The sequence below is a fragment of the Vulpes lagopus genome, chromosome 2 (assembly GCF_018345385.1).
Source record: "Vulpes lagopus strain Blue_001 chromosome 2, ASM1834538v1, whole genome shotgun sequence".
Lineage (NCBI taxonomy): Eukaryota > Metazoa > Chordata > Mammalia > Carnivora > Canidae > Vulpes > Vulpes lagopus.
The window spans coordinates 171,257,270-171,270,429 of NC_054825.1; the positions used below are offsets into that span (position 1 = coordinate 171,257,270).

Genomic DNA, 13,160 nt, shown 5'->3' on the forward strand with positions numbered 1-13,160 from the left:
CGATCCCGGGATCCCAGGATCAGGCCCCGGGCTGCAGGCGGCACTAAACCGCTGAGCTACCCGGGCTGCCCAATGCTTGCTTTCTTAATAAAATACTGTGAATATTACAAAATATTCATGGAAGAGGGGCACCTGGGTGGCTCAGTGGTTGAGCATCTCCTTTTTGCTCAGGGTGTGATTCCGGAGTCCTGAGATCAAGATCCGCATGGGGATCCCCGCAGGGAGCCTACTTCTCACTCTGCCTATGTCTCTGCCACTCTCTGTGTCTCTCATGAATAAATAAATAAGTAAATAAATAAATAAATAAAATTTAAAAATCATATATATTCATGGAAGAACTTAGGGTGAGCTTAGGGTGAAAAAATGGTGATGTAGCCCAAGGGATGGATGCTAAGCCAGAGGTGCAGAGGAAGAATGGGGGTACCTCAGTCATGAAAAAAGGATTGCGACTGAGCCAGGACTCATAACTGAGAGACCAGAACAGTCCTCAAGGTCCCTGGAAAAGACAACTTCTCAGAAGAGGAAAGGGAAAGCCACAGTGACAGGGTCACTTGCTGACATCCTTCCGGAGAACTATCAATGCCCCAAAGTCACTTCTACCATTATTTTTGCCTGAGACAGAGAAGGGGAGAGAAAGGGGGAGACTGAGGGACAGAGAGAGACTAAGGAAACTTCATTTTTAGGGCTCCTCACTTGCAGGTGTGCCTGCGTGTGCTGTGCATTGCTGGAGGCTGCACAGTGGTTTTGGCAGACGGGGGAAGCCAGGTCGCCACGCAGGAGCGTTTTTATAAATCTGGGGAAATGTCTAAAGATATCTTCAGGGCAGCCCGGGTGGCTCAGCGGTTTAGCGACGCCTTAGGCCCAGGGTGTGATCCTGGAGACCTGGGATAGAGTCTCGCATCGGGCTCCCTGCGTGGAGCCTGCTTCTCCCTCTGCCTATGTCTCTGCCTCTCTCTGTGTGTCTCTCATGAATAAATAAATAAAATCTTAAAAAAAAAAAAAAGATATCTTCAAAGAAAGACACCTGGTTCCTCCCACCTAACTTCTCAGGAGCCCTCTTCTCTAAATATTCAGCTTAATACCAAAATTGTTTTTGTTTTTTTTTTAAATACCAAAATTGTTAAAGCGTTAAGAGTCCGCACAACTCCGCCCAGCCCCTGGAGAACACAAACGGATTTCTCTCCCCCTGCTCCACACCCTTCCCTGGCTCCCCAATGCTCTCAGCCACCCTAATTGAGCGTCTGTCCAGCGAGAACTGCATTTCCCATCGGCCTCATCGGGCCATGCCTACATTTCCCGTGATGCACAGGACCGCCGGCTCCTGGGCTGGTTCTCCCGCCTGCCCTCCTGCCCCGCTAGTGCTGACTCTCGCCTTCCCCCGCCGGCCACCAGTCCACGCCCAATGCCCATTGGCAACTCGTACGGGCCTCCGCGAGGGGCGTGGCCTCCGCGCGATCGTGACTCCCATTGGCTGTCGCGTCGTCGGGGGGCCGTGGCTACGGGAGCCGGGCGGGCACATTTCGAACCGTGGCTGGGGCGGCGGCGGCGGCCGTGGTGGCTGCGACGGTGAAGGATGCACCCGGCAGGCTTGGCGGCGGCGGGGACGCCCCGGCAGCGTAAGTGGCGTACGTGGCCGGGCAAGGAGATCGGGGGACGGGGTTGGGGGGGGGCGAGGGCGTGGCGGGGCCGCCGCGGCAGTTAGCGAGGTCGCTGCAGGTCGGAGGTCACGGGGTCAGAGATCTGGAGCTTCGGGGTGTGCACAGCGCTGGGATGCCAGGTCCGGGTAGGGGGCGCGTTGGGGACGATTCTTCTTTTCTTTAGGAAATCCCTTTGGAAGAAAAAACAACTTTGGGCAGGATATTGTGTGATGTGCAGGAAAACGCGGCTTTCATTCATTTGCAGTTACCTATCAGCCTTCTCCCCACCCTTCGGTGGCCTCGGGCTGTCGCCCGCGCTCCCTACGACAGCGTTCAGAGCCCTTCGGGAGCTGAGAGGGCCATGCTCGTTAAGTTCCTCTTGGTCTCGGCCAGTGTGCTGCATCTCATGTAATCATTCAGCGGATCCTGCCTCAGCTGCCCTTGCGGCCGGCAGGCCCCTGCTGGAATTTGGGTACCTGGTAGTAAGCAGCGCAGCACTAGTCCTCGTTAACATAGGAGTCAGAGTTTAGTGGTGAGACTGACACTAAACTCGGAACAAACAAATCAGCAAGACAATCTGGGGAGTAATTAGGGCTGTAAAAGAAAAAATCCAGGGTGTGATGGAGGTTCAGAGGCCTGATGTGCTCACCCCTCCCTTCAGCCACTAATGAGGTGCCTGGCTGGCCTGGTGGTGGGTCACCCTGGGGCTCCCGCAGTGCCCAGACAGCCCTGGTTGCTGTCCTCAGGGAGCTACCGGGACAGAGCAGAAGACAGCAAAGTCTAGAGCGATGATGTGCTGAGGAGGGAAGGCCAGGCAGAGGGGTCAGGGCCGGGGTGGAGGGATTGTGGTAGCCCAGATTAGGCATGTGACCCAGATGGGGCCTGTCGGTGAAGCTTCCGGAGAAAGGTTCCTCTAATGATGAGGAATTTGCTTGGAGAAGAGGATTTGTGGCGAGACGCCTGTCTGTGCCAAGTAAACAAGTGGACAGATGAATATATACTTAGGAAATGTGATTAAGTGCTCAGAGGGGAAATGAACCCCTGGATATTGTGAGAAAGAACAAGGTGGGGCTAGTGCTTTATACTGAGGAGTGAGGGAGGTCTCGAGGAGGAAACTCTGGAGCTGAGGTCTCAGTGCGATATTGGCAGATGTTAATCACGGAATGATGTTCCAGGGTGATAGCACTGCATGTTCAAAAGCCTGCGTGGGCTAGACGCTTGGCAGAGCCAGGGCCCAAGAGGCCAGTGTGACTGGGTTCGGTGAGCCCCAAGGGAGGTAGCCAATGAGGGTGGTTGGAGGGGCTGGGGTCATGCAGGGCCTTGTAGGCACATGGATTTTATTCTCAGCACGGGGGTTACTGGTCTTGGGTAGGGGACGTGAAATGTTCCCTTTTGCATTTACGAAGATGATGCTGGCTGCTGACTGGAGAGAAGGCTGGTGGAGCAAGAATGGGCAGGCGCACTTAGGAGGAGGACCTTTATTTTTATTTATTTTTTAAATATTTATTTATTCATGAGACACACACACAGAGAGGCAGAGACACAGGCAGAGGGAGAAGCAGGCTCCATGAAGGAGGCCCGATGTAGGCCTCGATCCCGGGACTCCAGGATCGCGCTCCAGGCCGAAGGCAGGTGCCAAACCACTGAGCCACCCAGGGATCCCCTGAAGGAGGACCTTTAAGTCAGGTTCAAGACCACGAAGTCTGAAGGGGGAGGGTACACACTGAGACACAGTGGGTGAGAACTAGCAATTGGACACAAGAAAGAAGGGGAGTCAGGGGCTTAGACTCTGGGGTGAGGGCCCAGGCGCAGCCAGAGTGCACCGTGGGGAGCTGACCAGACCTGGATTTGGGGCCAGGAGAGTAGTGGTGGCTGGAGACCGTGGGGAGCTGACCAGACCTGGATGTGGGGCCAGGAGAGAAGTGGTGGCTGGAGACCGAGCCCACTGCCCAGGGCGCGCCGCGGCTGTGAAAGCTGTGCGTGGGTGAGACTGCTCTAAGTGAGAGGTGAAGCCAGAAATGTGGAAAATTGGGCCACACTGTGTCAGGGAGCCAAAAAAAAAAAAAAAAAGTCATGGGTGTAGAGGGACCCATCCAGAGACCATCAGCCCCATCAAAACAGGAGTTTTTGTCTTTCTGATCATTGTGTATCCACCATGCCTGCAGGCGAGCCTAACACACAGGGGTGCTCGGAGGTGTTTGTGGGGCTCAGGAAAGGGCGGAGGTGGGCCAGTTGGAGGTTGGCATTTGAGACGGTGGAGTCACATGCTGCTTGAGTCAAATGACAGTGGCCAGGCTTCGGCCTGGCAGTGCAGAGGGGCATTTAGGAGGCCAGTAGTGGGGAGCAGAACCGCAAATATCGAGGACTGAGCGGGGGGGGGGGGGGGGGGGTGGACAGGGAGGAAGGAAGGCTTGCACCGAAGCTTTCAGAAGTGGGAGAGGGAAAGGAAAGTGGGCCGCGCCCAGTGCTGCTGGTTCAGGATTGAGCACACCTGGCTCTGTTCTCAGGCTGCAAATAACTGAGAGGAAGAGTCAAGGGACTAGTAATTGGCCATGGGGGACAGGGACCAACACGTTTTATGTGTCAGGCCAGGGGCTGAGGAGTTTATGAGCGTCACTTGGCCTTGGGCCACTAACTGTTCCACAGAAGAGAGAGTTGAGGCACAGACAGAGTCGGGACAAAGACGACGGGATTCCTCTCCCCCATCCCACTGTAACCCTCACTCATTCCCTGTGCCCACAGTGGTGCCTGGGACACAGGAGGAGCTCAGTAACTATCTGGTGACATTGCTTATGGGTAGGGGTAGGGGGCCGTGCAGCCAGAGTGCGGGTTCAAATCCGTCCTGTGTTCCCCTTCTCTTCTCTCTTCCTTACCCCGCCGCAGCTAAGCATGCCCCCAGCGAGTCCTGTCCCTCGGACCTCCAGAATCTGTCCAGAAGCAGCCCCCTCCCCACCCCTCCATCCCTCCTCCTGCCCCCACCCCCACTGGAAGCCAAGAAGGACCTTTTAAAAACTGGAAACCTGGCTCTGCTTCATGCTATCCGAATGACTCGGGGGTAAGGGCCTGAGCCCCTCGGGGGCTGGCTTTTCTTGCCTGTGAAGGCGGGCGTGATAGCGCTGACACAAATGGGGATGAAATGAGTTAGTCCATAGTGTTAGGGCACAGCCCCGGATGTGGCAAGTGCTCACTGGGAGTTTAATTATTGTAACGTCGCCCGGGCCAACCTGGGCTAGAGTCCTGCCCCGACACTCACTTGGTGTGGCCCTGTGCACAGGTCATTTCCTCTGTCGCAGCCTTGGTTGCCACATTTGTAACGTGAGGATGGCCGTCTACTCGGGGTTTTCTGTTTTGGTTTGGTGTTTTGTTTTTTTTTTTTACTTGCTCTAAATATTTATTTATTTATTTTACATTTTTTAATTTAAATTCAATTTGCCAACATATAACACCCAGTGCTCATCCCATCAAGTGCCTGCCTCAGTGCCCGTCACCCAGTTGTTCCTCAGGGTTTTATCAGGCACCCTACTGTAGCCCTGTGTGAGGAGCTGGGGATTCAGCTGTAAAAAGCTCCCCACCTTGGGGGGGGGGCTCCCATTTTACTGGGGAGACACTGAACAAAATAAATAAAACGGGTAGGCTGTCAGCTTGTGTGGAGCTCTGGATACACGTGAAGCAGGGAAGGGAGGTGGAGTGTGCTGCCGAGGTTGTAGACAAGGTGGTAGGGGAGCCCCCACAGATGGGCGGGAGAGAGCTGGGGCTGGGGTGGGGAAAAGCACCAGAGCAAAGGAACAGCCAGTGCGGAGGCCCCAGGTGGGAGCGCGCCCAGTGTGTGCGCTGAACATCAAGGCCCACGTGGCTGGAGCACACGGGTGAGGGGAGCCCCAGGGGAGATGCGGACAGGATTCCGGGCACAGTAGGCCGAGTAACATAGTCGCTGTCAACGGCATCGTCGCTCTTGGTACTTGGACGGGCAGACAGAGGACAGGCCGACAGAGCCGCCCGCACTGGACTAGGCGCCCATCCGACCTCCAAACCACCGCCGGCAGGAGAGCACCCACAGAATGAACGAAGCTCCCCACCCTCTTCCCCTGCAGCGTCGAAGCGGAGGATCCCCGTGTCCCAGCCGGGCATGGCTGACCCCCACCAGCTCTTCGATGACACAAGTTCGGCCCAGAGCCGGGGCTACGGGGCCCAGCGGGCTCCCAGCGGCCTGGGCTACCCTGCAGCCTCCGCGTCCCCACAGGCCACCTTCCTGGCTGACCCTGTGTCCAACATGGCCATGGCCTACGGGAGCAGCCTGGCCGCACAGGGCAAGGAGCTGGTGGATAAGAACGTGAGTGGGCCGGGCGGGTGGGGTGGGGGGAGGCGGGGGCCAGGAGGCCAGGGCTTCAGGCTTGGGCTCTGCCTCCCTCCAGATTGACCGCTTCATCCCCGTCACCAAGCTCAAGTATTACTTTGCCGTGGACACCATGTATGTGGGCAAAAAGCTGGGCCTGCTCTTCTTCCCCTACCTGCACCAGGTCAGCACTGCCCCCACCGAGGGGAACCGAGTCCGAGGAGGGGGGACGCCTCTGGGGGTGGAGGGTTGGGGGACAGGGTTTGCCCCAGGAGCGGGCTCAGCTCTGGGGGTCCTGCTTGCTCCCCTCACTCTGCCTGCAGGACTGGGAAGTGCAGTACCAGCAGGACACTCCCGTGGCCCCCCGCTTTGATGTCAACGCTCCTGACCTCTACATTCCAGGTCTCCCCCTCCCTATCCCTGCCCCTTCTCCCCCTGGGGGGGCACGCTTAGGGCAGAGGTGTAGGTGCCCAGTGGCCCAGGATGGTCCGTCTGCCTCTGACCAGTGTCTGTGTGTCTGCCTCCCACAGCTATGGCTTTCATCACTTATGTCTTGGTGGCTGGCCTGGCGCTGGGGACCCAGGATAGGTAAGGGAGGCCTGGAGTAGCCAGAGCGGGGTGAGGCTTGGGGGGCTGAGGGGCAGTCAGGAAGGTCTCTTGGATCTCCTGTCTTGGAACAGCCCCACCGTACTCCCAGTGGGCTCAGGACAGAGCCCTCGGTGTCACCGCCAGCGTCACCCTTTCCTCGCTTTCCACCCATGTGAGCCCATCACTCTGGCCTCCTTAGCAGATGCAGCTCATCCTCACTGCCTCCTAACCAGCTGCCTTGCCCACATACCCTCTGCACCCTGACTCCAACAGCAGCCAGGAAGATCTTGTCTGAGGTGTGGGCCTGGCTACGTCCACCCTGCTCAGAAGCTGCCCATAGTTCTCCCGTCCCCAGATCAAGCCCTGGCTCCTTAGTCTCCCACTGCACAGCCTCCATGCAGCTGCTCTCTGCCCCTCCTCCTCACTCTGCCTCGCCACTCCAGGACTCTTTCCATCTTCCAGACGGCCTGGTGGTGCCTGACCCCTGCCCCAGGGCCTTTGCACACCCAGTTCCCTTAGCTCAGGAGTCTGTTCCTCCCCTGCATCACCTGCTGAGCACCTGCTCACTTGTGATGTCTCCACTCTGGCGTCACTTACTCAGGGAAGCCTTACCACCCCCCAAATGGGTCAAACCCCCACGTCTCACTCTTAGGTCCCAGTTCATTTCTTCTGTGGCATTGAAAAAACAATGGCCATTGGAGTCAATTCATTGTTGAGGCACTAGGGGCAGAGACCACGGTCCTTCTTCCCAGTGAGCTCCTTAGTCCTCTGGCTTCAGCTCAGGTGGCCTCTCCTCTGGGTAGCCCTGACACCTCCCAACTGGGTCAGGCACCTCCCCTGCCCTGTGCTCCCCTCACCCCAGCCCTGACGTCTCTGGGCTGTCACTGAGGACAAGCCTGCCTTCCCTGAGTGAGATTTCCTCGAGACAGGGTCCAGATCCATCTTGGTCACTGTTGAGTCTCCAGCCCCACCCAACACAGGGAGGGTGAACCGGCAGTTGGGGTGACAGAGCTTGGTGCCGGCAGGTTCTCCCCAGACCTCCTTGGGCTGCAGGCAAGCTCTGCGTTGGCCTGGCTGACACTGGAGGTGCTGGCCATCCTGCTCAGTCTCTACCTGGTCACTGTCAACACTGACCTCACCACTATCGACCTGGTGGCCTTCTTGGGCTATAAATACGTTGGGTGAGTACCTCCTTCCCCTCCCCCCGCCTCCAGCCCCAGCCCCGAGGCCTCTTCCTCAGACCGGCCTTCCCCTCTCTTCTCAGGATGATTGGCGGGGTCCTTATGGGCCTGCTCTTTGGGAAGATTGGCTACTACGTGGTGCTGGGGTGGTGCTGTGTTTCTATCTTTGTGTTCATGGTGAGCTGGGGCTCAGGGGAGGATGGGGCTTGAGGGCACAAGCCCTCAGATTTGGGGTCCCCTGGAGGCATCCAAGCAGAGCATGTCAGCCTAGGAGTTAAGAGCCACCTTGCCCAACTGAGCAGCCTTAAAGTGGCTGTCCCAGCCTGGGGGGTCAGGAGGGCTTCCTGGAAGAGGGGGTGTCCAGTCTGGGGTCTGAAGGAAGAGGAGCCAGCTGGGCTGTTAGGGTGGGCTCTCCCCCTCACTCCACTCTTAGGTGGTGACATGGTGGCCTTTCCTGCCAGAATTTCTGTCAGGATGAAAAGGGTTTGGTATCCCTGGAAGTAGCTTCTCTGGGTCCCAAGCAAATCACTTCCTCTCTTTAAATCTTTAGACCTGTTTCCCCTTTTGTAAAAAAGAGGAATGATGATAAATGCACCTCAGGGCCCTGGGAAGAGGCCGCGTGAGCCTGTGTGAGGAGCAGGGGGCAAAAACTGGTTGGCCAAATCTGACCCTCAGATAAACTTTGACCTAGATGTCATTGTTTAAAAGTAAAAAAAAAAAGCCTTTCTGGCTTATGTCGAAAAACTGTCATCGCGCCAACAGCAGCGGGTGGCAGCAGCCATGGCCCGCCCCGCCCCCCTCAGGCGGGGTTCGCGGCGCGCGCGTCCCACGCCCTCCCGTCTCCCCCAAGGCTCGGGTAGGAGCAAGGCCTCACCGGCCGTTAGAGGAGATGTGGGGGGATCCGAGGCTCCCCACGAGCGGAGACTTGGGCCCGGCGGCCGAGGACTCAAGGCTGACCCCCCCCCCCCCCCCCCAGATCCGGACGCTGCGGCTGAAGATCCTGGCGGAGGCGGCGGCCGAGGGCGTCCCGGTGCGCGGGGCGCGGAACCAGCTGCGCATGTACCTGACCATGGCCGTGGCGGCGGCGCAGCCCCTGCTCATGTACTGGCTCACCTTCCACCTGGTGCGGTGAGGGCCGCCGCCGCACGCGCGCTTCCGGAAACAATAAACCGTGACGGGCTCGGCGAGGCGGCGTCTCCTTGGCGGCGCGGGCGGCCGGCGGGGGGCGGGGCGCGGGCGGCCGGCGGGGGGCGGGGCGCGGGCGGCCGGCGGGGGGCGGGGCGCGCGCACCACCTGGCGACCGGGGGGCGACCGGGAGGCGACCGGGAGGCGACCGGGAGCGGAGGAGAGGGGGGAGAGGTTTATTGAGCCCCGCCCAGGCCCGTCAGTGGGGAGCCTCCTTCTTCGCCTTCCCCTTCTCCTTCTTCTCCTTCTTCTCCTTCTTCTTCTTCACCTTGCGCTTCTCCGCCTGGCCCGGCGAGCTTCCGTGCTGCCCCGGGGCGGCGGCGCGAGGCTGCGGGGCCGCGGGCGGGGGAGAGGACAGCGCGGTTGGGCCGGGGAGGCCGGGCCGGGCCTGTGCCCTCCCCCGGGCGCCTGCTGGGGGGCGGGGGGCTCCTACCTTCCCTTCATGGTCGGAGCAGCAGGAGCTGCCGCTGCTGCTGCTGGAGTCCGAGGAGCTGCGGTGGCCGTGGCCCTGCCAGGTGGAGGCGCGGCGGTGAGGCCAGGACCCCGGCCCGGGCAGCCGCCCCGCCCCAGGGGGGACTTACCCTCGGTTTATCCGCCGACGCGCCCTGAGCTTTGGGGGCGCTGTGTTTGTGGTCTCCCTCCTGGCCTGTCCCGTGGGGCTTCTTGGAGTCCAGGGCTGTGGAGAGAAGTCGGGCGGGTTGGTGCGGGTGCGGTGGGCGGGATGCGCCCCTGGAGGTTTCTGGGGTGCAGCCGGCCCCCTGCGCCTCGGATGCCCGTCTTCCCAGGAGCGCACCTGCGGTCAGGTCGAACTCCATGGTGGTGAGACGAGGTCTGTGGGGAGGCCGCCGAGGTCTGTGGGGAGGCCGGGGCCTGGGTAGTGCCCGAGGGCAGGGGGCAGGCCGTGGGGAGGAGCAGTGGGAACTGCCCGCCCAGGGACTTCTGGGGAGCCCCACCCCACCTTGTCCAGATTCCTTAGCCTGACTCACAGCCCCTCCCCAGCACCACCCAACTTCTGTGGGAAACGGGGGTGGGGGGGTGGACAGTTAAGGGCTAAGTTTCCACCACCACCCCCCAGCCTTGGCAAGGGAGGGGGAACTGTGTGGGCAGCTGTAGACTTCTGGGGAGAGGGCTGCAGCTGTCACCTGCTCCCCCCAAGAGGCTCTGATGCCTGCTTTGGAAGAACCGAGAGGGAGGGTCCCGCCCTGTGCCCCGTGCCCCGTGCCCCGTGCCCCGTGCCGTCATCATGCTGACACTGTACTCACTGTCGGCCAGGCACTGTTCCAAGGGCTGCTCGCACAGTAACTCACCTTCACAACCCCTGAAGGGGCAAAGAGCAGGAGCTGGTCCTCCTAAATTTGAGGACCGTGTCACTTAGTAGCAAGGTGAGCTCAGGAAAGACTTAGCCTCTCGGTGCCTCCGTTTCTTCATCTGTACACGGCAGGTACCATATGGGGTTGTCGTAATGAATTAATTTTCTAGAACCATGCCTGGCAAGGTAAGGCTTGGGGTTTTTTAATCAGAAGGTAGGTATCATTACTACCCCTATTTTACAGATGAGAAAACTGAGGGACAAGTAAGTAAGACAGTGGGGGGCAAATGTAGTGTGAATGCCTAGAACTGGGATCCACAGCCAGACTCGGGTCCAGGGCTCTGGCCCCTGGGGCTCTCCCTGGAGGGTGCTCAGTCCCAGGGGTAGCTGTGAGCCCCGCCTGCCCTCCCCATGCTGGCCTGAGCCAGGCAGGCTGTGGGGGAGGGGGAGCCCCGAGCCACTTGCTCCCATTGCTGTGAGGCTAAGTGTCCTTCGCGAGTCCCTCTGCGACACAGCTCTGCCACCAGCAGCTGGGCTGCCGTCCAGGCAGGAGTCATTCATGGCTGACGCCTGGGGATGATGATGACCATGTGTACTCCGGTCTCTGGTCCAAAGTGCATTCCTGGGAGAGGCCTCCCCTGGGTGCTGGCTCCACACGGCCTATCGCTTTCACCTCTTTCCCCTGCTTGATGACCAGCTTAGCCCTTAAAGACGATAAAATGTTATCTTTATGGTCCATTCCTTCAGCTTATGTTTGTTGAGTACCTACTAGGTGCCCAGGACGGTTCAGGTGCTGCGGATACAAAGGTTAACTAAACCAGCAAACATCCCAGCCTCACGGGATTAGCTCTCTAGTGGGGGAAACAAGTGTACGGAATGTTAGAAAACAACAGGAAACTAAGGTGTCTGGTCAGTTGGTAAACGGAGAGACAAAATGTGAATATCTACGTGGCGGGACACTACTCCGCCATCAAAAGGAAATGAACTGACATAGACCGCATCGTGCCTGAGCCTCAAAAACATTCTGCGAGGTGAACGAAGCCAGACACCAAGGAGTCCATACTCTAGGAGTGTTTGCCTTTAGTGTTCAGAGAAGGGTTATTGAGACAGCAAGTGGGGGGTTGCTGGGAACTGCGTGGGGAATGGGGATTAACTAATTGTAGAGGATGAAAATACATCCGAAAACTGATGTATGGTGATAACTGCACCACTTGGTAAAATTATTAAAAACTGGGCACGGGATCCCTGAGTGGCTCAGCAGTTTGGAGCCTGCCTTCAGCCCCGGGTATGATCCTGGAGTCCTGGGATCAAATCCCACATCAGGTTCCCTGCATGGAGCCTGCTTCTCCCTCTGCCAGTGTCTCTGCCCTTCTCTCTGTGTCTCAAATAAATAAATAAATAAATAAATAAATAAATAAATAAAATTTTTTAAAAATTGGGGGCGCCTGGATGGCACAATTGGTTAAGCATCCCACTCCTGGTTTCAGCCCAGGTTGTGAACTCAGTGTCGTGGGACCAAGCCCTATGTCTTCACTGAGCGCAGAGCCTACTTAAGATTATCTCTCCCTCTCCCCCCAGGCTCGCTCTCTCTGAAAATAAATCTTTAAAAAAATTAACAACCCCTAAACTGTACATTTGAAATGGGTAAGTTTTATGTAACTTATGCCTCAATAAAGGCTGTATTTTAAAAAGCAATATGCACTAAGGAGAGAGCAAGAAAGGGGGCTAGGTAATAACTACATGGTATGTTGGGGAGAGGCTGGATTTTATTTTTTTTAAGATAGATTTATTCATGAGAGAGAGGGAGAGACACAGGCAGAAGGAGAAGCAGGCTCCATGCAGGGAGCCTGACGTGGGACTCGATCCGGTTCTCCAGGATCACACCCTGGGCTGAAGGAGACGCTAAACCACTGAGCCACTGGGGCTGCCTGAGAGGTTGGATTTTAGTTGCCAAGGAAAGCTTCACTCAAGTCTTTTTTGAATAAAGATCTGAAGATGAGGAGATAAGCCATGCAAACACAGGGAGGTAGTGTTCTAGGCAGTGGGAATAGCAACTGCAAAAGATCCTGAGGCAGGAATGTACCTGAGTGATGAACTACAAGGGCTTCAGAGTGGTGGTGAGAATGGAGGGGAAGACATAGGAGATGAAGAGGGAGGGATGGTGGGGGTGGAGCAGGGGGCTTGTACATCGGAGACCTTCGATCCTTACTCCGAGTGAACAGAGGTGGTGAATGATGACTGGCTTTATGCACAACTGGATGCAGGATATGAGAAAACGTGTTTTTCCAGGCAAAACAAATTCCCTGAGGGTTAGGGACTTTTTTTGCTCAGCATCCAGAACAGCAGGACTTGGAATTTGGTGCTCACTAACATCTGGTGAAATAGTGAGGTTACCTGATACCAGGCACTCTGCTAACGTCATGGCAGGTTACAGCAGGCACAGAGTGCCTAAGAGTTTGGGGTGTGGAGAGTCAGGTGCTCACTGGAATCCTCCCTCTACTTCTTACTGCTCTATGAATAAATAACCCTATACCTCAGTTTTGTCCTCTGTAAAATGGAAGACTTCCACTCATAAGGTGAGGGTTGTATCTGGAGCCTGCCTGGCACAAGGTAAATAGATACTCAGTAAATGTTAGTTTTATTATTCACATTCACAAGCACAACCTCATATGATTACTTGTGAAGCTGGCAGTAGGATCCCATGTTCTGTATGAGGCAGTTGAGTTTCAAAAAGAAGGTTTCGTGCCCAAGGACACTGGGCTAGTAGATCGCAGAGCGGTAGTGGGAGACCTTCCAGACCCAAGATGAAGTAGCTCTTTACTACTTTGCTAAGATTATGGAAAGGGTGAGGGGGTCTGGAGAAGAGCACGCCTGATGCTCCAAATTCCCCTCTATTCACTCCTGTATTAGTTAGGAGGTGGCTGCTG

The 13,160-nt window shown here is 57.1% G+C and overlaps 2 protein-coding genes across 3 annotated transcripts; one reads left to right on the top strand and one right to left on the bottom strand.

The window, feature by feature from the left end:
- Positions 1 to 1,459: 1,459 nt before the first annotated feature.
- On the top strand, positions 1,460 to 8,923 carry YIF1B (Yip1 interacting factor homolog B, membrane trafficking protein). Of its 2 annotated transcripts, none has more exons than XM_041742526.1 (8): positions 1,460 to 1,616; positions 5,729 to 5,967; positions 6,050 to 6,154; positions 6,294 to 6,372; positions 6,501 to 6,558; positions 7,584 to 7,739; positions 7,823 to 7,916; positions 8,716 to 8,923. In XM_041742526.1, exons 1-8 carry the CDS (start codon positions 1,574 to 1,576, stop codon positions 8,869 to 8,871), a joined length of 930 nt encoding a protein of 309 aa, XP_041598460.1. In that variant the 5' UTR covers positions 1,460 to 1,573; the 3' UTR covers positions 8,872 to 8,923. The 2 variants fall into 2 exon arrangements, with proteins under 2 accessions (XP_041598460.1, XP_041598459.1); XM_041742525.1 differs by having other exon boundaries at positions 1,488 to 1,625.
- Positions 8,924 to 9,086: 163 nt separating this feature from the next.
- Positions 9,087 to 10,116, bottom strand: C2H19orf33 (chromosome 2 C19orf33 homolog). The gene is made up of 4 exons (XM_041742529.1): positions 9,718 to 10,116; positions 9,506 to 9,600; positions 9,358 to 9,432; positions 9,087 to 9,252 (listed from the first exon to the last, which is right to left on the bottom strand). Exons 1-4 carry the CDS (start codon positions 9,737 to 9,739, stop codon positions 9,124 to 9,126), a joined length of 321 nt encoding a protein of 106 aa, XP_041598463.1. The 5' UTR covers positions 9,740 to 10,116; the 3' UTR covers positions 9,087 to 9,123.
- Between the last annotated feature and the right edge of the window lie 3,044 nt (positions 10,117 to 13,160).

Excerpts from the sequence above, each read along its gene's own strand:
- YIF1B (XM_041742525.1), top strand. The coding sequence starts at position 1,574 with ATGCACCCGGCAGGCTTGGCGGCGGCGGGGACGCCCCGGCAGCGTAAG. Across the intron at positions 5,968-6,049 it reads AGGAGCTGGTGGATAAGAAC|ATTGACCGCTTCATCCCCGT; the intron begins GTGAGTGGGCCG and ends GCCTCCCTCCAG. Across the intron at positions 6,155-6,293 it reads TCTTCCCCTACCTGCACCAG|GACTGGGAAGTGCAGTACCA; the intron begins GTCAGCACTGCC and ends CTCTGCCTGCAG.
- C2H19orf33 (XM_041742529.1), bottom strand. The coding sequence starts at position 9,739 with ATGGAGTTCGACCTGACCGCAG. Across the intron at positions 9,601-9,717 it reads GGAGTTCGACCTGACCGCAG|CCCTGGACTCCAAGAAGCCC; the intron begins GTGCGCTCCTGG and ends TTCTCTCCACAG. Across the intron at positions 9,253-9,357 it reads GCTCCGACCATGAAGGGAAG|CCTCGCGCCGCCGCCCCGGG; the intron begins GTAGGAGCCCCC and ends GCGGCCCCGCAG.